The following is a 23,904-nucleotide window of genomic DNA, read 5'->3' as shown; positions in this document are numbered from 1 at the left end:
ACTTCAAATATTAGATTGGCAATGCTTAAAATATTATGGTAGGGAAAAAATAAGAACTCTTAACAAACCTGGAGTGGAAGAATATATTGGCATGACTTTCCAGAATATAATTTTTCAGCACAATATCAAAAATCAAAAAATATATACCCTTTACCTTAAAATCCAACACTAGAAATTCATAGTAACACAGAGATACATGTACCACAAGAGATGATCCAGGATGTGTGCTTCAACATTAACTGAAAACACTAGCTAACATCTAGCAACTAATAATCAGTTTTTAAAAACACTAAACATGGGCTGGGGATGTGGCTCAAGCGGTAGCACACTCGCCTGGCATGCATGCAGCCCGGGTTCAATCCTCAGCACCACATACAAACAAAGATGTTGTGTCCGCCAAAAACTAAAAAATAAATATTAAAAATCTCTCTAAAAACAAATAAAAACACTAAACATAAAATTAAGTACATTTCTATGTATTGAAATTAAAATCTGCACTAACTGAATAAAGCAGGTTATAGAATGATATGTATACTATGATCCTATTGGTGTAAAAAAAAAAAGCAGTAATTGTACATTAAATAGTCAAATAAAAGTACACTCAATTATTAATATTAACAGTTCTCTCACATAGGAACTAAAGGAAAGAACTTAGTTCTCTGAATTTTTAGCAACAATCTTTTTTTTTAAGAGAGAGAGAGAGAATTTTTTAATATTTATTATTTTAGTTTTCGGCAGACACAACATCTTTATTTGTATGTGGTGCTGAGAATCGAACCCGGGCCGCACGCATGCCAGGCGAGCACGCTACCGCTTGAGCCACATCCCCAGCAACAATCTTATCCAAGAAAAAAAATTCCTCATTAAGAAAATCAAAAAAACAAATTGAGAAAACAATGAAAGAAGGTGAAATAGTTGCTTAGCAGTATAAAGAATAAGAAATATTTTATATTGACTAGATCAATCAACATCTACATTCACTAGAGCAGAAAATCCAAACTGATTAGCTATATAATAGTACACTACTTAATAACTGTTTTGAAATACAGAACTGACTGATTTTCCCAGTATACTAGAATCTCACTGCACAGCCAACAATAAAAAGGATGGGCATGAAAGCAACTTTACTTTCACATTATTCCACCACATTTATTTGTAGGTTCCAGAAGTACCAGGAATTCCAGACAAGCTAAACAAGCTAACCAGAGGCCAGAATCAGATGATAAAAACAGATGCACATCCCTATTCCCCAGACCACAGATCACAGGACAGAAGAAAGGGGAGAAAGGCAGCAGAAATGTCATTTATTAGGATTTCTAGAGTAACTTCTTAGATTTTGAAAAATGAAGTCCTAAATTGCTTTACACTATTTAAGCAGACTTACAGAATCTATCACTGTATATCCAATCAGGATCACTTTGTTCAAACTCTTAATTCGAAAAGAGCTTGATATTGGCCACTGAGATCAAATTTTAATGCCTTTAAATATTTGAAATAAATGCTGATTCTAAACTAGAAAAGTGACCAATTCACTTGCCTGATACCTGATTCTAATGAATCCTGGATACAAATTCCATGCCTAATACACTCCCAAATAACCACAGGTATTCTACAAATTCTGTGTCATTTTGCTCAAAACTGATTCATTCAGACCTTCCACCCAGAACATTTTACTCTCCATAGCAGACTCTTAAGAAGTGAGCCCCAGAACCAGGCTACCTGGTCTGAATCTGGATTTGGATATTAAACCCTATATAAGCAATCAGGTATGGACACATGCTTGTAATCCCAGTGATTTGGGAGGCTGAGACAGAAAGATTGCAAGTTTGAGGCCAGCGTGGGTTAACTTAGCAAGACCCTGTTTCAAAATAAAATTTTTACAAAGGCTGGAAATGTAGTTCAGTGCTCAATGTAAGAGTGCTTGCCTAACAGGTGTGAAGCCCTGGGTTCATTTCCCAGTACTGCAATCAATCAATCAATCAAGCTACATAAACTGGACAGAGAATCAGGAAGCTGCATTTTTTTTGGAACTCAGTTATTCCTCTGTAAAATAGGGATAAAACACAGTTGAGCTGTTGCGGGAATCAACAGATAATTGTATAAAGCACTTCTGTGCCAAGAAGGAAGTACAGATCAACAGCTTAGACATATTAACATTGTTATATAAGGCCTTAACTATATCAGAATTATTATTCTGTAATTATTTTTAAATATATCCACAAATCCTTCAAAAGTCCTCTCTTCAAGAAGTAGAACTTCATTCACCTCCCCTTAGCAACTAGCTTGGAACAAACAAAATATGGCAGAAGTGGCGGTGTGTTGCTTCTGGGACAAGTCATGAGAAAATAGTGTGGTTTTCATCTTGCTAACGCTCTCTTGGATCACTTGCTCTGGAAGAGCCATCTGCTACAACATGAGGAGCAGTCCATTTCACAAACAACTGAGGACTCCAGCCAATAGCCTCAAAAGGGGAGAACTTCTAAAACAGGCTCTTCCAGGAAACATTCAGATGACAAACAGACCCAGTCAACATCTTGGCTGCAACTTCATGAAAGACCCTAAGCCAGAACCACCAAGCTAGGCCACTCTCAGATTCCTGACCTCCATAAAATCATAAATTGGTTTAAACAGCTAAAATTTGGAACAATCTGTTATCCAGAAATAGATAACTAATACAATAATGGTGGTCTTCAAATACATTCAAGAATTTTTTTAAGGTGTGAACATACTTTATAAACAACCAGAGATATGAAAAAATGTGCCATATATGTGCAATAAGAATTGTAATGCATTCTGCTGTAATTTTTTTTAATTCAATTTTTTAAAAAAAAATTTAAATCTTTTAAAATTAGTAATCTCTCTTTCCCTACCTACACATACACACACACACACACACACACACACACACACACATCTGTGTGTGATTTTAGTGCTGTCACACAAAGAAAATTTTGCCTAACAAACTATAAATCAAAAACTCATGGCAGAGTTGAGGATGTAGCTCAGCAGTAGAGCTCTTGGCTAGCTTTTACAAATAATAAAATGTAAAATAATTTCCATAACACTAAGCTAGATTTTAGTAAATAACCACCTTATGAGCAGAAACAGTTAAATGAAGGCTAAAATGTTTACATGAGTCTCCTTCTTTTCATTATAATATCTGCTGTCTGCTTGGTTTCTTATTATGTTCATTTCTTTTTTAAAAGAAATAGAAATAGCAAACTGAATCTACTCACTTGCCACTGTTGGCCAACTGCCTGAACTCCTTCACGGTCATAGCTTTCTTCTGGATGTTGTATTGAGTAAACAGTCCCGACTGCCCTGTGACCATCTGCTGAATTGGTGCTGGAATAAGCAAATTATCAATGTCATCATAGCACTGTCTTGGCTTCCACTCCTTAGGGGGAATCACCTAAAAATAAAACAATAATAAATTATTATCTTAAAAATATTCCAAGTAATTATTTAGCTTTTATATCCCACCATCTACAATGGAAGAAATTTCTCAGAATCTCTATGACAAATGTGTAATATAGAGAAAAAAAAAATGAAAATTTGCAATAAAAAATATGATACTTTTAATAGTAAAATTTACTGAGTACTCCCTATATCCAATACTGGTATGTTTTAAGTTGGTACTATTAATAGCTTTAAGTTGGTACTATTAATAGCTTGATTTTAACAATAAAATCAAAAGATATGCAAAAGAAAATACTGTAATGAAATTCAAATGGCTAAAGACAGGTTGAGCTAAAATTCAAACTGCAACAGTTATAACACAATTGACACTGAGCCATTATATGACCCTGCCTCATAAAAGATGGTGAAATTTTGCCCATAAATCATTTCTTCCTCAAAGAAGATCGCCTTTATTGAATTTTATCTAAATGTGCTACTTTCACTAATGAGAAAAATAAATAACTATTTAGTTAACTGTTATTTTCTTTGTAGATCTCTTATGCAATGTAGCAAATAGGATAGTGGTATACTAGTAAATATTTAAAAACTAGCTTTCTGAGAAGATGGGTAAACTTTGATTTGTATTTCCATTTCTACTCTTATCAGAGCCAACTGAACCTACCAATATGTCATCACGAAACCTGGAGCTGGGAAATGAACTATCAGCTCTCACATGCTAGAATGCGGTAGCTTAGCACACCACTGTTTTCCCATAATTGTTTTCCCATAATTACTAACAGAGAAAAGATCCAGAAACACTAGAATCGAAAATACATATTCAGAGGCTATATATGTAGCTCAATTGGTAGAACTTGCCGAACAGGGACAAAGACCTGAGTTCACCCCAGCACAATTCAGATGACTTAAAATGACAAGGGACAAAGTCATGAAGTCACAATTTATGATTGTAATTTTTCCACATTAGAAGAAGCTATTTATATTTTTTAGGAAAAAACTATTTTCTAAATAATTATTTTAAAATATAGCAGCCATATGTGAAATGTAAATGACAAATAAAAATATGTAGCTCTGCAAGTTATTAGAAAGCAAATATCCAGGTGTAAAAAGCCAAATACTGCTAGTACCCCAGCAGCTCTCCAAGTACCCTTTTCCATACATTTCCCCTCTGGAACAAAAAGCAACTAGATGATAGCATTCAGGGTAACCAATTTGTTACTGGGCTTTAATCTTATGCATGAGTAAGCATTCCTAAATACAAGTTTTTAAATGTATAAAAATGTAAGCATGGTATATGCTCTTCAAGGTTTATCTTCTATATTTCACTCAACATTGTGAGAATTAAATACGATGACCCATGCAGATTAGCACATAAATTTTCACTCCCACTAATTCCCTTATATAAATATTTATTTGTACACTGGTGACCATTGTAATGGTATAATTTTTTTTTAATGTACAAATTTTTCAATGAGCCAATGGTCATGTGGCTTATTCTAATTAAGGACTATTAGAAATAATACTATTAATATTCTTATATCTTCTGGTACATATGCACACAGGGATCTCTAAGATATACATAAATACAGAGACACCCCCAGCAATGAAATTACTGGGACAAACCAGGTGCGGTGCAGCATACTTGTGATCCCAGCAACTCCAGTGGCTGCAGCAGGAGGATCACAAGTTCAAGGCCAGCCTCAAAAACTTAGCAAGGCCCTGGGCAACCCCATCTCAAAAAACAAAAAGCTAATGAGGGCATGGTTCAGTGATTAAGCCTCACTAGGTTAAATCCCCAGAACCAAGTATCAAAGAAATGGAAGACTCAAAAATCTTTCTAGGTTATAACAAAAAATACAAAGCTTTAGAAAACAGATAAATCTGTTTTGGAATAAGATATTATTTGAAAAAAAAATTGGGGGGGACGGTACCGGGGATTCACCCAGGTGCACTTCCCCAGCCCTTTTTTAAATTTAGTTAGAGACAAGGTCTCACTAAGTCGCTTAGGGCCTCACTAAATGGCTGAGGCTGGCTCTGAACTTGCAATTCTCCTGCCTCAGCCTTCCAAACCATTGGGATTAGAGGCGTGTGTTACCAGCCCCAGGTGCCTGCCCAGTTCCTGAAACAAGATTCATAAGCTAAAGTGTTCATCTGTGTTACACTGATAATGATAAGAACAAGGTCTTAAAAACAAGTGAATATTTACTCTAACAGGATAAAGAACACAATTTGCCATTATGGTTTTGGAGGGGGAAAAATATCAGGTCTAATGTTGAAAACTTTTTTCAATGTTTTTCACTTTATTTTTACTCCCTTTAGAATTGTAATAAATTATATTTCAATCTGAACCTAACTATTTGGCCTTACAATACTTACAATGAAATGACTTACTTTGGAAATTCAATATTTTTAAAGCACAAGAAAGAGAATTTACTGTTTGCTTAAAGTCTTTCAATGTTATCAGAAATCCTCCATCATAAACTGCTAGAAGAAAACATAGGGTTAACACTCTAATATACTGGTGCAGCACCAATTTCCTTAACAAGACCCCTAAAGCTCAAGAAATAAAACCAAGAATCATTATGTGGGATGATATCAAATTTTAAAACTTCCAAAAGCAAATGAAGCAATTGAGAGCATAAAGAGTGAGCCTACAGAATGGGAGAAAACCTTTGCCAGCTGCTCCTCTAGTAGGGGGATTAATATCCAGAATACATAAAGAACTCAAAACGCTTAATATCAAAAAATAACAATAACACAGTCAATAAATGGACAAAGAACTAAACAGACATTTCTCAAAAGAAGAAACACAAGACAAAACATAAAAGTTCAACATAGCTAGACATCAGGGGAATGTGAATCAAAACTACACTAAGATTTCATTTCACTCTAGTCAGAATAGCAATTATCAAGAATGTAAACAATAATGAGACCAGGCATGGCGGTTCATGCCTATAATCCCAGCGACTCAGGAGGCTAAGGTAGGAAGATCACAGGTTCAAAGCCAGCCTCAGCAATTTAGCAAGATCCAACTTAGTGAGACCTTGTCTCAAAATAAAAACAAAAGGGGCTGGGATGTGGTTAAGCGCCCTTGGGTTCAATCGGTGGTACAAAAAAAAAAAAAAAGTATTTAAAAATAACTGCTGGCAAGGGAAAAAGATACACTCATATATTTTTGATGGGACTATAAATTAGTACAACCACTATGGGAGCACTCTGGACATTCCTTTAAAAACTAGGAACAAAACCACCATAGGACATAGCTATCTCACTCCTTAGTATTTATCCCAAAGAATTAATATCAGCATACTATATTGAAACAGCCACATCAATGGTATGGCAGCACAATTAACAATAGCCAAGTTATGGAACCAGCCCAGATGCCTGTCAATAGATGAATGGATTAAGAAAATGTGCCATGTACACATGACAGAGTTTTACTCAGTCATGAAGAAAAAAATCATGGCATTTGCCAGTAAATGAATGGAACTAGAGAATACCTAGCCAAGAGATATAAGCCAGACTCAGAAAACCAAGGATCAAACATTTCTCTCATATGCGGAAACTGGAGCAAAGTACAGGGGGAAAGAAAGGGGGGGGGGGTCTGGAGTGGATATCCTAGATACAGGGAAGGTCAGAGATGAAGAATGAGATCAAGGTAGGGAGGAAAGATAGGAAAGGGGAAGAAATGGGAAGTAAATTTGACCAAATTCCACAATGTACATGTATAAATATACCACAGCAAATTTACCTTTATGTGTTTCTATAAAGCACCAATAAATGCTGGACATGGTGGCTCATAATCTGTAATCTCAGGGGCTCAGGAGGCTGAGCAGGAGGATCTCAAGTTCAAAGCCAGCCTCAGTAACTTGTCAAGGCTCTACGCAACTTAGTGAGACCCTGTCTCTAAATAAAATATAAAAAGGGCTGGGGATGTGACTCAGATATGCACCCTTGGGTTCAATCTCTGGGTAAAAAAAGCAACAATTAAGGGGAATACAGGGTTCAGGGGCTGAGAAGGACAAGGAAAGGAATGGCAGCCACCAGTGTCTGAAATGGAGTAAATTAAATTCCATCCATGTATGATTTTGTCTAAATGAACCCAACTATTAAAGAAATCCTACAGCATAGAAATATCTGGTACCCTTAAAGTTTCAGAGTGGGCTGATCTGAAATTTCAATGTCAATTAATTAAAAAAAAATAGTCAAATGGAAAGGCCTACTGCAACAGTTTCTTAAAGTTGCAGACAAGATCCCAGTCTGACAGAATTAGCACAGCTCCTCAAGAGTAAGCAACTTGCCCCATTCTCCTTGGCACACTAAATTTTCATCCTAGACAATATTATTATCTAACCTGGTGCTTAACATACAAAGTAGTATGAATACCCCTTTTTTAAAAAATCAAATGTCTCACTACAGAATAATAAGTATATCCTCATTGAGACATTATATTCTGGAGCTGGCCAACTGAATAAAATTTTTTAAAAACTCTGTGACAGGGCTGGGGATATGGCTCAAGTGGTAGAGCGGTCGCCTGGCATGTGCGCAGCGCTGGGTTCGATCGTCAGCACCACATACAAATAAAGATGTTGTGTCCGCCAAAAACTAGAAAATAAATATTTAAAAAAATTCTCTCTCTCTCTCTCTCTCTCTCTCTCTCTCTCTCTCTCAAAAAAAAAAAAAAAAAAACTAAGACAGCAGGGAATCAACACCATAAAAAACAGTGCAACAAAATTAGACATTACTATGCTGAACCCTTTTTTCTAGCTTTATCTCAAAAATAAAAATCATGATTCTTCTATGATACTGACTTTAAAACACAGAAGTGAAAAACATTATTTTTCAAAAGTATTTTATATATCAACATGGAATGATTTCAGTTCTCCTTTACTAAAAAGAAAACTTCTACAGTATATCTAAAAAGAACAAATAATTTTTTTTAAATTACAAAAAAAAAAAAAACATTTCAAAAACTACTATTACCATGCTAATATAACAATTTTAGCCAGTAGTGGTTTCACTAGGCCCCTAGTTAAGTCTTTGAATTCCTCTCTTTTCTGTGGGAACTTCTGATTTTGCAAAATTCTGCTTAGGTGTGTGCTGCTTAGGATGTACTTCATAAAAGAAGTCTGTAGTCAAGTAACCCCCATTGTCCAGCTGGAGCTTTCTAATGATATTCAGTTGTAGTTATCTTTCAACAATTTGTAGTTAAGGGCTCTTGCAGCCAAAATAAAGCATCCATTCTTTCACACTGCATGTGTACACCAACCACTGAATAAATAAAAACTATGGACTCTAAATAGTCTACTTCATGGGAAAATTTATACAGAAAGAAATGGTAACATGCTAAATCTTTGGAAATCCTCTTTGACTAAATCTTTTAGTTCTGCTTTTGTTGTATAGTAGACCAAAACAATAATCCTGTTTTTATATGTATTTCAATTACACATAGTTGAGCTGTTATTCCCTTTTTCAAAACCTGAAGTTTCTCAAGAAATAAGAAATGTACAGGTATGGTTGCATATGCCTGCAATCCCAGCAACTTGGAAGGCTGAGGCATGAGAACTGTAAATTCAAAGCCAATCTCAACAATTTAGCAAGACTTTCCCTCATAAAAGACAAAAAGAGCTGTGGATGTAATTCAGATTATGATATCTTTGTTTTGCCACTCTTGCATTATTTAGGTGAGATTTAGAATGAATAGATATCATTGCATGGTCTCCATATCACTGTCTTGTTCATCAAAAAATATTATATGCAGCAAAAAGAGCAACTCTGAAAAAGGAATATGGATGTGGCCACATTAAAATATTTAGAAGGGGCTGGGGTTGTGGCTCAGTGGTAGAACTCTCGCCTAGCACGTGCGAGGTCCTGGGTTCCATCCTCAGCACCACATAAAAATAAACAAATAAAGTAAAGATATTGTGTCCAACTACAACTAAAAAATTAAAATATTAAAAAATATTTGGAAGAGTAAAGGAAGATATATATATGGATATTAAGAATATTTGCTATTGCAGTCTTCACCTGTCCCACTGACTTCAACTGAGGAAGAATTATGACTGATTTAAAATAAATGTTGTAGGAGCTGATGGAGGTATAAATACTAAGCATCAGGCACTACTAGGAGTAGCATTTCTTATTTCATCCTCTCTTGCTCTCTCTTTAAGTACTGGGGATTGAATCTAATGGCAATTTACTACTGAAGTACATTCCCAGCCAATTTTTTTTTTTTTTTTTTTAAAGACAGGGTCTTAGCAAGTTACTTAGGGCCTCACTAAATTGCTGAGGATGGCCTGGAACTTAAGATCCTCCTGCCTCAGCCTCCCTCCCTAAATTTTTGACAAACTTTAGTTCATAGCTTTAATATAATCACATTTTTTCATTTCTTCCTTTATAGGTACTGCTATAATGTTCAGTTAAAAAAAACTTTCCTGGGGCTGGGAATGTGGCTCAAGCAGTAGCTCGCTCGCCTGGCATGCGTGCGGCCCGGGTTCGATCCTCAGCACCACATACCAACAAAGATGTTGTGTCCGCCAACTAAAAAAAAATAAATATTAAAAATTCTCTCTCTCTCTCTCTCTCTCTCTCTCTCTCCTCTCTCTCCTCTCTCTTAAAAAAAAAAAAACAACTTTCCTACACTAGCACATGAAGACAGTCTACTTTATATTCAAGGAGCATTAAAGTTTTGTTTTACATTTAGATCTATAATATACAACTGTGAAAGCTCTGTGTTAAGCTTCACAGGATAAAGAAACTTGGGGTTGGGGTGAGTAACATATTCAATGTTATATAAGTAATAAATAAAAGACTTGTTAACTCAAAAAAACAAACTGAAAATGAGCTGTCAATTTTAAACTTAATTTTCATCTGCAATATTTCCTCCAAGGCATATCATTTAAAAATGAGAATATACAGACCTATAATATATGTTATTGAATATGTAGACTTAATAATTTTGAAAAGCATGAATAATCATAGGGAAGAAGGGAGTGGAGTTGTGGCTCAGTGGCAGAGCACCTGCCTAGCATGTGTGAAGCTCTGGGTTCAATTCTCAGCACCACATAAATAAATGAATAAAAAATAAAGGTTCGGGGCTGGGAGTGTGGCTCAGCAGTAGAGCACTCGCCTAGCACATGCGAGGCCCTGGGTTTGATCCTCAGCACCACATGAAAATAAAGAAAAAAATAAAGATATTGTGACCAACCACAAGTAAAAAAATGAAATTTTTTTTTAAAAAAAAAGGTCCATCAATATCTAAAAAAAATTTTTTAATTAAAAACATAAAAGTATTATAAACACAAACTTATTCTATATCAGAAATTATTTTTTAAACAATTCAAAAAACATGGGGATTTATTCAAGTCATTATTTAATATTAATTAATCAATCAAAAATTAATATTAGGTGTAGAGTCAAATATATGCCCCTGTCTTACAAAAAAAAAAAAAAAACAAGGCAAGCTGAGAGGAGTTGCATAAGCCTATAATCTCAGTGGCTCGAGAGGCTGAGGAGTAGGATCACAAGTTCAAAGCCAGCCTCAGCAACCTATCAAGGGTCTAAGCAACTCAGGGAGAGACCCTGTTTCTACATAAAATACAAAATATAGGCCTGGAGATGTGGGTCAGTGGTTGAGTGCCCCAGGGTTCCATCCGTGGTACCCAAAAAAAAAAAAAGTTCTGAAATAATTGGATGAGGAAAGCATATAAATACAATAAATTTATAGAAACTCGAAATGTTACCTTGTGTATTTATTTTCTTTTAATTAAAGAATTCAGAAAGAACATTAAAATATTTTTAATGTTTAAAATGTAAAATAAAACTTTAACTCCACTGCCTTCAAGTCATAAATTAAAACCAATTCATTAAATGCTATCAAAAGTGTATTAACAAAGAACTTCACAGGTGGCTCTGTTCCCCAGGGCTAGCCCCAAAACAAACCAGCTACATCAATGCAGTCTTGATTTTTACCATTTGATTTGATTCAGTACAGTTCTGTACAGTTATTATTGCTGCAGTTTCTAGAACAAGAGGGGAACCCAATAAAACTGAGTTCAATTGACTTGACATAAAAGGTAGCAAAAATGATTAGAAACAAATAGTTCACCATATTCCTAAAATAAGTTATAGAAAATTATCACAGGATTGAATAAATTAATGTCTCCAACTCTGCCAACGATCTTACTTTAAGGAAGTAAGAGAAGCTGTTCTGGACTCAGGTGTGTCTTTTAATTGTAGTTCTCATTAACTTTATTCTGTTTCATAATAACCAGGAACAGCACAGGTGTACTCCATGTGCCTGCAGCTCCCTTGTGAGGGTAGCTGCTGCTTCCTCTTCTAAAGTTACTGAACATGCCTCCTTACCACAAGCTATTCTACTAAATCTCAGTGGAACACAGTATATGCTTTCAAGAAACTAAAGGGAGAGAGGACAAGGGCTGCATTCAGAGTCCAAGGCAAAGAGACAGGGCTGCACAATCCCCTCCCCCAAATCCTTGCTAACCCATTACAAGTTCATGATCAAAATTTTATGTCAAGTATTTCTGAAATAATTCATTCATTCTCTTCAATTAAAAAATTATTTCTCCCTCAAAGATAATCTGGAGGGTCTGAGGTGTTAAAACTGAGTGGGTTTTTTAAATAGTTAACCCAATAAAGAAACTAAACTAGAGAAGGGTGTTGTAGCGATGGCGCAAGCCTGTAATTCCAGCAAAGTGGAAGTGGACGCAGAAGCGTAGGTAGAGATAGGAGGATCATGAGTTCAAAGCCAGCCCTAGCAACTTAGGGAGGCACTTGCAACTCTGTGAGACCCTGTCTCTAAGTAAAATCTAAAAAAGGCTGGGATGTGGCTAGTGGTTAAGCATCCCTCGGTTCAACCCTGGGTACCAAAAAAAAAAAAAAAAAAAAGAAGCTAAAATAAAGATAGCTCATCTGAGAAATTCATTATAAACTTTTACTTTCTCTTTGTTTCAACTTTCACCCATTCCTAGTTAATATTTAACTTAATATCCCCAATTTTTTAAACTTTTCTTGGAGGAACTTTGATCCTTATCGATACATAACAAAATGACAGACCTCCAGGGTCAGATGTCAGAAACAGTAAAAATTGGGTTACAGGTAGCATCAGGTCCCCAGATGAGGACCTGAACAACAATTCTGCTATTCAGGATATTCTCTCTTTTTATCAGCTCTATTTGACCTTCACAGCATTAAAAAAGAGCCCTTTATGTTGGTGCAGTTGAGTGGATCCATCCAGCAGTGGTCTCTGCCAGGGCTCAGGGATATACATACAAACAGTGACAAGTCTACAGAAACCCAGATTACGGACTTAAAATATAGCACAATAATAACACGCACAAAAAAAAATAATTCTTCCCAGGGAAAGATTTAAATTAAAACAGATTTCCTGACAGGCATGGTGGCATATGCCTATAATCCTGGAGACTGAGGCAGGAGGATCTCAAGTTCAAACCCAGCCTCCACAACTTATCGAGGTCCTAAGTATTTGGTAAGACGCTGATATATAGATATCCAATACAGAAAGGACACATAGGGACTGGGGATGTAGCTCAGTCGGCTAAGTGCTTGCTTCGCATGCACAAGGTCCTTGATTCAATCCCCAACACCACAAAAAAAAAAAAAAAAAAAGAAAAGAAAAAAGCACCACAAAGAAAAAGAAAGGACACATAAATCATCGTAGGTTGCAGATCAGAGGATAAATGACATAACACAGTTTTCTTTCAAAGCTCTAACTCAGGGGAAGGGGGAAATGCCGGGAACTGAATCAGAGCAAATTATATTCCATGCTTTTGTGATTATGTCAAAATGTATCCTAATGTTATATATAAGTAAAAATAATAAATAAAAATTTAAATTAAAATTTTTAAAAACCTTATTGAAAAAATTTTTTAAAGTTCTAACTATGGATCTATGGGTTCAAATAGGCAATATAGTACTCAGTACCTTAGAACACCCCATTGGCCCTGAGCACTCATTTATACCTCCAGTTCTTAAATCAAGATCTCTTTTTTTGGGTACTGGGGATTGAACTCAGGGGCACTAGACCACTGAGCTACATCCCCAGCCCTATTTTGTATTTTATTTAAAGACAGGTTCTCACTGAGTTGCTTAGCACCTCACCATTGGAGAGGCTGGCTTTGAACTTGCGATTCCCCTGTCTAGGCCTCCTGAGCCTCTGGGACTACAGGCGTGCACCACCACACCCAGCTACCACCATGATCTTTTCAGGATGTTATTTGGCATCTATAAGAATAAGAAAAAATGAGGTTTTTGTTTTTGGTACTAAGGATTAAACCCAGGGGCACTTAACCACAATGTGATCCACATTCTCAGCCCTTTTTTACATTTTATTTAGAGACAGGTTTTCTCTGAGTTGCTGAGGCTGGCTTTGAATGCTCAATCCTCCTGCCTCAGCCTCCTGAGCTGCTGGGATTACCCAAGTACACCACAGCACCTAGCCAAAGATGAGTATTTTCAAACACAACTGAACCAAAGACCACGTCTGCCTTTCTTCAAAGGTCTAGGCCACCATAAGCTCCTCACTAGATAAAGACAACCTACATGTATTCTTGTCTCCCATGACCCACACTTCTAAATTCATTCTTCTCATAGAAGCTAGTGTGATCATTTCAAAATAATGTCACAAAAACAGCAGAAGAAATAAATAAGCAATCACCATACCTCCCTCTCCCACTTAAAGTGTGGCAATGCTTCTGACTGCTCTTAAAATAAAACTTCTTATGCATTTGTGAAGCTGGACAAGCCCAATACCATCTGGCCTCTTTGTACCATATTTATTATGTCCCTCTTCCCCCTGGGTGCCAATTCCACTGACTGCCTTCCTAATCCTTCCATGCATGAAGTTCAGGCCAGCCTCCCAGCCTCTGGACTTTATTCTTTCTGTCACTGTATCTTGAGAAGGCTGGTTTCTTTACTTCCTTTGGGTCTTGGCTTAAATGTCCCTATCTCATCACCCTAAAAATCCTACCATCAGATAATAAGCTCCATGAAGGTGGGGTCTTGATCAGTTCTGGCCCCTCATGGACCCGACACACACACACACACACACACACACACACCACCTGCCACAGTGTCACGTACATATTGACACTCTTCACATCTGATAAACACTAAAAAGAAATAAGAATAGAAAAATCCATAGAGAGACAAAGTAGATTGTGGTTGCCTCATGCTGGGTGGTTAGAAGGAAATAGGAAATGACTGTTCAATGGGTACAGCTTCTTTTTGGGATAATGAAAATCTTCTGGGATTCAATAGTGGTGATAGCTATGTAACTGTGGAAATACTAGAAACCACAAACACAAATTTAAGTGGGTAAATTATCTGGTATATAAATTATATCTCGATAAATCTGCTATATCAAAAAAATAAAATGAGGTTGGGCACAATGGGACACACATGTAACCCCAGCTACTCCAGAGACTGAGGCAGAAGGATCAAAAGTTTAAAGCCAGCCTGGCAACTTAAGTGAGACCCTATCTCAAAATAATATTTTCTTAAAAAGGATTGGGGATGCAGCTCAGTGGTAGAGCACTTGCCCAGAATATGAAAGGCCCTGGGTTCAATCCCTAGTACCATAAAAACTAATTAATTAATTTAATTAAAAACAAAGAAAAATGGAAGGAACAAAGCAAGAATGGGAGAGGGGATGGAGAGTATTGATGAAGCTTCAGGTTAATCATTGTTCTTGGTCTGACATGGTGATGCACACCTGTAACCCCAGCAGCTTGGGAAGCTGAGGTAGGAGGATAGTGAGTTCAAAGCCAGCCTTGGCAACTTAGCAAGAATATAAGCAACTCAGCAAAAACCTGTCTCTAAATAAAAAATATTTTAAAAGGCTGGGGATGTGGTTCAGTAGTTAAGCACCCCCTGGGTTAAATTCCGAGTATCAAAAAATAAATAAATGTATTCTATGAGAAACTGATGAAAACCATGAATAATTCTCACACCTCTGAAAACCTGTGCGGGATATCTGATTTCCATAGGCCACCCTGATTTTAAAAGAAAAGAGAAGAAAAAAGAAGAAGCTTTAGAACATAGTATCAATAGTTGGAAAAAAAATAAGTTAATTATTTATCTTTCAAGTGCTCCACATGGATTAACAAAAACGAAGATATTACAAATACCTTCCTTAGGAAGAAACAACGGCCCACATCGTGAAGATTAAGAACACAATTTAAAGGCCAAGTGATCCTTTCTCGTGCCAGGATCTGAGCATAATCACCTTTGCAAGACCTGCTCGGTGGGCTCCTTTAGACTCCATGTATGCAAGATATTTGTTGAACTCCCGGAACTCCTCCATGGAGGGTCTGAAGGTCATTATTTTACAGCTGGGATTCAGAGGACTGTCTGCCTCCACCACCTCCATGATAGCTAGGGCAGTCTCTGCAGAGAGAAGGACACAGTCATTGGCACTGTATTATGTGTGTGAAGGTCAGTGGTATTTTTCTCCCAAATAAAATGTAGGCACCCTCAGCAGGAACTTTGCTCTTAGATATTTCCACTGTATTCCACCCTCTTATAGGGACTCATACATTTCTCCCTGGGCCCTGGGCAAAAGATAAAAAAAAAAAAAAAAACAATAAACAATAGTTTCTAGTCTCCTCTTGCCACGTTCCTATTCTTAGCACTGAATCACTGAACTGTACTGCTGGTCTCTCAAAATCCTTCCAAGTAAAAATGAATTTTCTAACACTGTAGGTTCACATAAGGTGTTGTTCTGAAAGACTCCCTCATACTCATATGCACACATGTATAAAGGTTTCATCTAGGTTGAGTGGAGGATATTCACCATCCCTAGCACAAGTTGACTTATGTGTCCTTCCAGCTTGTCATAACAAGCTTTTCTATAATAATGTACACATCAATCATTCAACAAAACCACTAGGCCACATGCTTAAGTACTAGAAAGAGAAAAATGGGTAAACTCTTTACCTTCCAAGTTCACCGTCCAGAAACTGAACAAAAAAAAATTTTTTTAAGTATACAAGAAGAAGCAACTAAGTTCACCAGGACTAATCAGAAATCACTTCCTCAGAAAGGAGCAGAGTTAAGACTTATAAGCAGGGGCTGGGGATGTGGCTCAAGCAGTAGCGCGCGCACCTGACATGCATGCGGCCCGGATTCGACCCTCAGCACCACATACAAACAAAGATGTTGTGTCTGCCGAAAATTGAAAAATAAATATTAAAATTCTCTCTCTCTCTCTCTCTCTCTCTCTTTAAAAAAAAAAAAAAAAAAAAAGACTTATAAGCAGATACAGCAGCTGGTCAGATGACAGAATGAGCACTCCAGGTAGCAGTGAATCTAGAAATACTGCAGAATGGAGAGGAGTCTAGTGTGTCTAGAGCTTAGAAGCAAAAATTACAGAAGGGAGGTTTTTCTACAAAAACACCAACCTCATCTTGCTGCAGATGAATGAGATGATCCCTTCAACAATGTTCATTCAGTACGTAACATGTGCCAAGCATGGGGAATGCAAGTACATAAAAAACACTGGTAATACTGGGATTGTAGTTCAGTGGTAAATCACTTGCATGAGCACTGGGTTTGAATCTCAGCACCACATAAAAATAAAGATATTGTGTCTATCTACAACTAAAAAAAAAAAAATTTAAACTAAAGACATAAAAAGCACTGGAGTGACTGTCTCAGTAAGGAATTCCACCCCAATCCACATGTAGGTTCAGTGATAGGATCTGGCATCTGACAGCACAAATCAAATCTTCTTGAAACAAGCTTTCTTTCCCCCCCGCCCCAGCTTTTTTTTTTCTTAATAAATTTAACTTCCTTGATAGATAGATTAAGAGGTGAAGGATGGGGCAGATAAAAGAGGAGTACATGTTATGGGATAATAAGAGATGTAAAAAAGTAGTGAAGTGGTAACTATTTACTTAAAGAAAATTTAAGTGCACATGGCTGGGGATGTAGCTTGGTGACAGAACACTTGTATATGCAACGTGCCGGGTTTAATCCCTAGCAGAAAGGAAGGAAGGGAGTTTAAATGAGCCATCTATCTCACAATATTTGTAGTGAGGAAATACAGGGAACATAAAAATTAAACCCTGCCTCCCTTTAGGAATTTACAATATAAAGGGGAAAAAATCTGCATGGAGATATATTAATAAATAGCAGAAAATATTTTGGATTCTCCTTCCCTCAGAAAGGGAACACACAAAAGAAAAACTCTTCAGGTCCTCCCTACCCAATCTCCCTTTTTATAAACATAGGCACACATATGCAAATCCATGACCTGTAGAATGAAACTCTCACTCTACACAGTAAGCATGTAATTATTTACAAGCAGCTGAATCTGGCCCTTGCGTAACTTTGCCTTGTCCACCATCAGTGCCTACATCATAGTTGTCCCTCTGGATCCATAAGGGATTGGTTCTAGGACCTCTCCCCTATGATTTAAAAAAAAAAAAAGAAAGAAAGAAAGAAAGAAAGAGATTAATTTGCTTCACTAGTAAAGAATATTAGAATAGAAATTCTGATATACCAGAATCCTAGGATGCTCAAGTCCTTTATATAAAATGGCTTAGTATTTGCATATAACTCACACACAACCTCCTGTATACTTTAAGTCTTCAGATTATTTATACTACCTGATATAACACAAATGCTAAGTTAATAGTTTTTATACTGTACTGTTTAGGGAATAGTAAGAAGACATGTTCAATACAAAATTTTTTTCAAATATTTCTGATCTGCACTTGGTTGAATTCACTGAAGCACAGAGTACTCAGATACAAAGAGGCAACTATATTTTACACTCCAACAATACTCACTGACTTGTGCTTCTCTAACAAGTAAAGCTCTCTGTGCCTCTGCCCATTATTCCCTCTCCTTGGAGTACCCTTTGCCTGCTTCCTCACCTGGCAAACTCCCACCCACCCTTGAAATTCCCAACACTCAGGCACTACCTGGATGAAACACTCATGGTCCAACCTCCCTCTCTGCATCCTTCACTATGGCACTTGCCTCTCCCAACTGTTGACACTTCCAACCACCCACTGAACTATCAGCTTTCAAGGGAAGGGCAGGTTCATCATCTCTTTGAGCCCTGGCATACAGCCTGGCACCCAGCCTGTTTCACAAGGTCTGCTGCAATAATTATTTGCCAGCTGAATGATGGAAGAGGCACCTAAATGCTAAAGTATTTATATAAAATGATACCAAATTCAAAGAAAGGAAAGCATTAATCCCAAACACAGAAATGTTATTTAAAAGAAAAAAGAGAGAGAGATTCATTTGCTTGACTGGTAAAAATTATTAGAATAGAAAAATCTGAGCAGTAAGAAAAAGGAAGAAGCACACAGAAACATTTGGTCCATGAAAAGTAGGGTTCCTTTCCCCCTGGCCAAAGTACATGAGTGGCCTGAGTATTCCTCAAGACAGAAGAAGCTACTGACAAAGAAATTGGAAATTCATCCAGTCATTCGCCAAATAATTATTGAACACCTAAATGCTGGGCAGTCAGTGAGTAAGTCCTCATTCTAATGGAGTGAAACAGACAATAAGTAGTAAATTCTGCGAAGAAACACAAAGAGGAGGGTTACTGTTTCACACAGAGGAGGTCAAAGACAGCATTTTAGAGAAAGTGAAATTCAGGAAAGGCCTGAAGAAGGGAATTAGTCATTCAAATATCTGGAAGAAGAGCATTTTCAACAGAGGCAACGGCAAGGAAGGAGACTTTGGGTGCTGTAAGAAATATCAAGGATGAGGGGCTGGGATTGTGTATCAGCGGTAGAGCGCTCGCCTAGCACGGGCAGGACCCGGGTTCAATCCTCAGCACCACATAAAAATAAAGACCTTGTGTTGTGTCCATCTATACCTAAAAAATAAATAAATAAATAAATAAATAAATAAATAAATAAATAAATAGCAAGGATGTGATATATACTGGGAACTCGGTAATCAAGAGTAAAAACAATGACAGAAAAAAAACGGGAGAGAGGAGTTTGGCAAACTACCTTCAGTGGGATAAGAACCCTGGGCTTCTTCCCCTTTTATCTATCCAGTTCACAGAAATCAAACATGCATTTTTCTTTCAAGGAAATGACTCTGTTTTCTAAGGTAACTTCTAGAGGACCTGGAGCAGAAAAGTTTGCTGGCTCACACTTAGTATCATTGTGACTGTTGTATAAAGAAAGGACAATGACAGAAGCAGAGAGAGGAGCAAGTAGGTGATTTACACTAAACCAGACAATATAAAAAGGCAGCTTCAACCAGGGGTGGGCAATAAGAAGGGATCAGATTGCAGAATATGATATACTGTGAACAAAATTTCCTAACAGAAGTGAAAAGAACAGGAGTCAAGATTTCTGGTTTGTGCAACAAATCAGTGGCTCTGACAAGAAAATGAAGCAGAGACTATTAAGACATGCAGCAAATTAAGAGTGATTAAAATTAAATCTCAGGCTAAGGTTGTAGCTCAGTGCTAAAATGCTTGCCTAGCATGTGTAAGGAACTGGGTTCGATCCTCAGCACCATAGATAGATAGATAGATAGATAGATAGATAGATAGATAGATAGATAGATAGATAGTGAGGCAAAGGTTTTGTGTTCATCTACAACTAAAATAATTTTTTTAAAAAAATTAAATCTCAGCCCTTGACACAGTTTGCTAACTGGACTAGAAAACATACTTTCTTTCTTTCTAGCATAACTACTCAACTATACAAAAATAGTTTTGCCTACAAATCAGATAATCAGACTGATATAGTATAGACCTACATTAGGTTTAGATGTGCGGAAGGTTGGGGGTTTAGTGGGGGAAGGGTAGCAGGGATTGAACATCATCCCAGCCCCCCTTTTATGTCTCATTTTAAGACAAATCTCACTTGTTGCTTATGGCCTCAATAAGTTGCTGAGGCTGGCTTTGAACTTGCAATCCTCCTGCCTCAGCCTCTCAAATCAGTGGAATTATAGGCATGCACCAACACACAACGTTAGTTTTGGTCTTTGACCTTTGATTCAGCTTAGGTTTTTAAATTTTCCAATCTATAAAGTCAATATATGTTTATCATAAAATTTAAAACACATAAAGTTATGTAAAATTTTAACCCCACTACCTAAAAAAAAAGTTTGATATTAAATTCGATGTTTTTTATTATTGGTAGCATTGATCATTTTTGGACACACAACCATTTTCATTGCTTTTTGGGGTTGACTATTTATGTTCATTACTTTAAAAGGCAGTTTATAGGGGGCTGGGGTTGTGGCTCAGTGGTAGAGCACTTGCCTGGCATGTGTGAGGCCCTGGGTTCGATCCTCAGCACTGCATATAAATAAATAAAATAAAAAATCCATTTAAAACTAAAAAAAAAAAAAAGGTAATTTAAAGGGCTGGGGTTGTAGCTCAGTGGTAGAATTCTTGCCTAGCACATATGAGACACTGGGTTTGATCCTCAGTGCCACATAAAAATAAATAAATAAATAAATGTGTCCATCTGCAACTAAAAAAAGAAAAATTTTTAAAAGCAGTTATGGGGCTGGGATTGTGGCTCTGCAATAGAGCACTCGCCTAGCACAGGAGGGACCTGGGTTCGATCCTCAGCACCACATAAAAATAAAGGCATTGTGTTGTCCATCTACACCTAAAAAATAAATATTTTTTAAAGCAGTTATACTTTTTCCTAATCCACATTTATCATTAAACTTAATCATGTTATTACAATTAAATCCCCAATCCCTCTTCTTTGTCCTTTACCTTTATTTCTCTGATCCAAGAGGGAATAATTTTAAAAGGCTCTTGCAGTAATGTTTTGTGGTTGAAAAAAGATTGTTATATTTCACAAGAATCACCACTATTTCAGCTGATGATGATGATGCAATAATTTTTTTTAATAATGCTACACCTCTTTAGAGACCGAGTCCCCAAAGTGACTGACAACAATAACTCTGATGTAATGTTGTAATTCTGCCTCTACAGACTTAGCCTTGAATGTTTTTGAGACCCCCTAAACTAAATGGCCATATATAAAGCAAGTACACTAAGAATGTTCTACATGGTCGTATTTTTTTATTTGTTTTAGGAGACAACATCTTATTATATTGCCAGGGCTGACTTCAAGCTCTTGGCTTCAAGTCATCCTACTACCTCAGCCACCTAAGTAGCTGGAACTATAAGCAAATACTACTATGCCCAGTCCCTAAGAATTTAATAAGCTGAAGAGCTTTTCCAACAAGTGAAGAAAAAAGCCCACCACTAATCCACCCCCCATCTTCTTTTCTGAATTTTTTTTACCTTACGAAGGGAAAACATTTACTCTCCTTATTCTAATAACAATACATATTTTACTTAATAATAAAAAAGAAACAAGCTAATCCTTTCCTGCCAAATGTAATGTCATATTCTACATTGCTGTCCTTGGGCATACTTGGTATTTCTAACCAGCACTCTCTTAAACAACTTCTAGCTGGGTACAGTGGCACATCTGTAATCCCAGCAACACAGGAGGACCGCAAATTCAAAGCCAGCCTCAGCAACTTAGCAAGGCCCTACGCAACTCAGCAAAGTCTAATCTCAAAATAGGCTGGGGATATGGCTCAGTGGTAAAGTACCTCTGGGTTCAATCCCTGGCTTTAAAAATTAAAAAAAATTACTCTGAGGTAAGAATAAAAACTGATGTCTCACATCGTGTATTAGTTTCTTCCACAAGGCCTGCCATAGATCTGCACTATCTATGAAGAGAACACTTCAGAATCTACTATAAAGTACATCCCCTGGGAAATTCAGCAAATATCAGTTTAGTAGATAAGCATTAGGTTAGGCAATGAAAGAACAACCCAGGCACAATACCCAGCTATGCTAATTTAGGAGAGATGCTATTTTAGCCTCCATGAGGAGGAAGAACACTTCACAAAGACCTGCCAAATTCTGGAGGTCCAAACCCTCCAGTCCTCTGTCACTACTCCTTTCTTATAGTGAGAGTCTTTAAAAAAAAAAAAAAACTGAATAAAGAAAGTTACTCCTTATTACCACCCTGCTGTCTCCAGTTCCCAATTCTAAGGGAGATGAAATCTGGTCTTTCATTTCAACACTGCAGCTCACTGGTTTGGTCTCACAGTGAGCAAACAAGCTTCTGTTCATTCTGTAGACTGCCTTAGTCAACATGGCTCTGAGGTGATTCATGCACCATCACCCCCCCCCCAAGACATGTTGAAACCTAACACCCAAAACCCTGAAAATAGGGTTTTTGCAGATGTAATTGGGTTAAGATGAGGTCAATCCTGCCGGGCATGGTGGCGCACGCCTGTGATCTCAGTGGCTCAGGAGGCTGAGGCAGGATAATCTCAGTGGCTCAGGAGGCTGAGGCAGGATAAAGAGTTCAAAGCAATCCTCAGCAACTTAGTGAGGCCTTGAGCAACTTAGCAAGACCCTGTCTCAAAATAAAATATAAAAAATGGGCTGGTGGGCTGAGCACAATGCCTGTAATCCCAGAGGCTTAGGAGGTTGAGGAGGAAGGATCACAAGTTCAAAGCCAGCCTCAGCAAAGTCAAGGCCCTGTCCCTAAACAAAACACAAATGGGCTGGGGATGTGGATCAGTGGTCAAGTACCCCTGAATTCAATCCCCAGTAACCCCCCCCAAAAAAAAAATTAAAAGATCAAGTCAATCAGGACAGGCATTAGTTCAATATAACTGATGTTCTTTGGGTAGGAGGGACAAATCACTGAGCAGCATCCCAGGAACTTTTTATTTTTTGATTTTGAGAAAGTTCTCAGTAAATTGCTGAGTCTGGCCTCAAAACTTTCAATCCTCCTGCCTCAGCCTCCCAAAAGTCACTAGGATTACAGGCATGAGTACCTACCTAACTGAAATCCTTTTAAGAGAAAGAGACTGAGGAAACATCCCCTTGTGAAGATAGAAGTAAACACTGAGGCAGAGACTGGAATCACTCAGCTGTAAGCCACAGAATACCAAGCAAGGATTGCTGGCAAACACAAGAAACCATCAGAAAGGCAGGGAACTGATCTTTCCCTCAACTCTTTTCCAAAAAGAGTATGGCTCTGCTGAAATCTTGATTTTGACTTCAAGTCTCTAGAACTAAGAGAGAACATATTTCTCTTGTTTTACACCATTCAAGTTTGTGATGATTTGTTACAGCAGCCCTAGCAAACTAACTAAGGCATCTAGAGCAAGACAGAAAGGAAAGAAAACCACATCCTCCAATCTTGCTCCTAATACTCTGACCTTCCATCTCCAACTTTCTCAAATGGTTGGCCACTCAAATGGCTGGGAGGAAAAGGGAAGTAGCAGGTCACCTCAAAAGCTCTACATAACACATTAGCGCACCTATCTAGGCACTGAACCACGAAGCACTCTAAAAACTGCCTTATTCTACCATCCCAGGCAGGACCCCACAGACATAGTCCCTAGTTAGAAAGCACACACCAAAAAAAGCTCTTCACCTAAACAAGGCCTCAATCTTTTCCCCAG

General features: G+C 37.4%; 1 protein-coding gene across 2 annotated transcripts in view; it reads right to left on the bottom strand.

Moving 5' to 3' along the window:
* Kdm4c (lysine demethylase 4C) overlaps nucleotides 1–23,904 on the bottom strand; it is a 399,763-nt gene that overhangs the window by 338,220 nt on the left and 37,639 nt on the right. For both annotated transcript variants that reach the window (XM_026391491.2, XM_026391492.2), the window contains exons 2-3: nucleotides 15,683–15,843; nucleotides 3,237–3,412 (exon numbers count right to left, since the gene is read on the bottom strand). In XM_026391491.2, the coding sequence (XP_026247276.2) occupies nucleotides 3,237–3,412; nucleotides 15,683–15,826 (320 nt within the window). In that variant the 5' untranslated portion in view covers nucleotides 15,827–15,843. The remainder of the gene's footprint in view (nucleotides 1–3,236; nucleotides 3,413–15,682; nucleotides 15,844–23,904) is intronic.

Source organism: Urocitellus parryii, chromosome 4 (genome assembly GCF_045843805.1).
Source record: "Urocitellus parryii isolate mUroPar1 chromosome 4, mUroPar1.hap1, whole genome shotgun sequence".
NCBI classification, from domain to species: Eukaryota; Metazoa; Chordata; class Mammalia; order Rodentia; family Sciuridae; genus Urocitellus; species Urocitellus parryii.
This window is presented reverse-complemented; position numbering and strand designations above follow the sequence as displayed.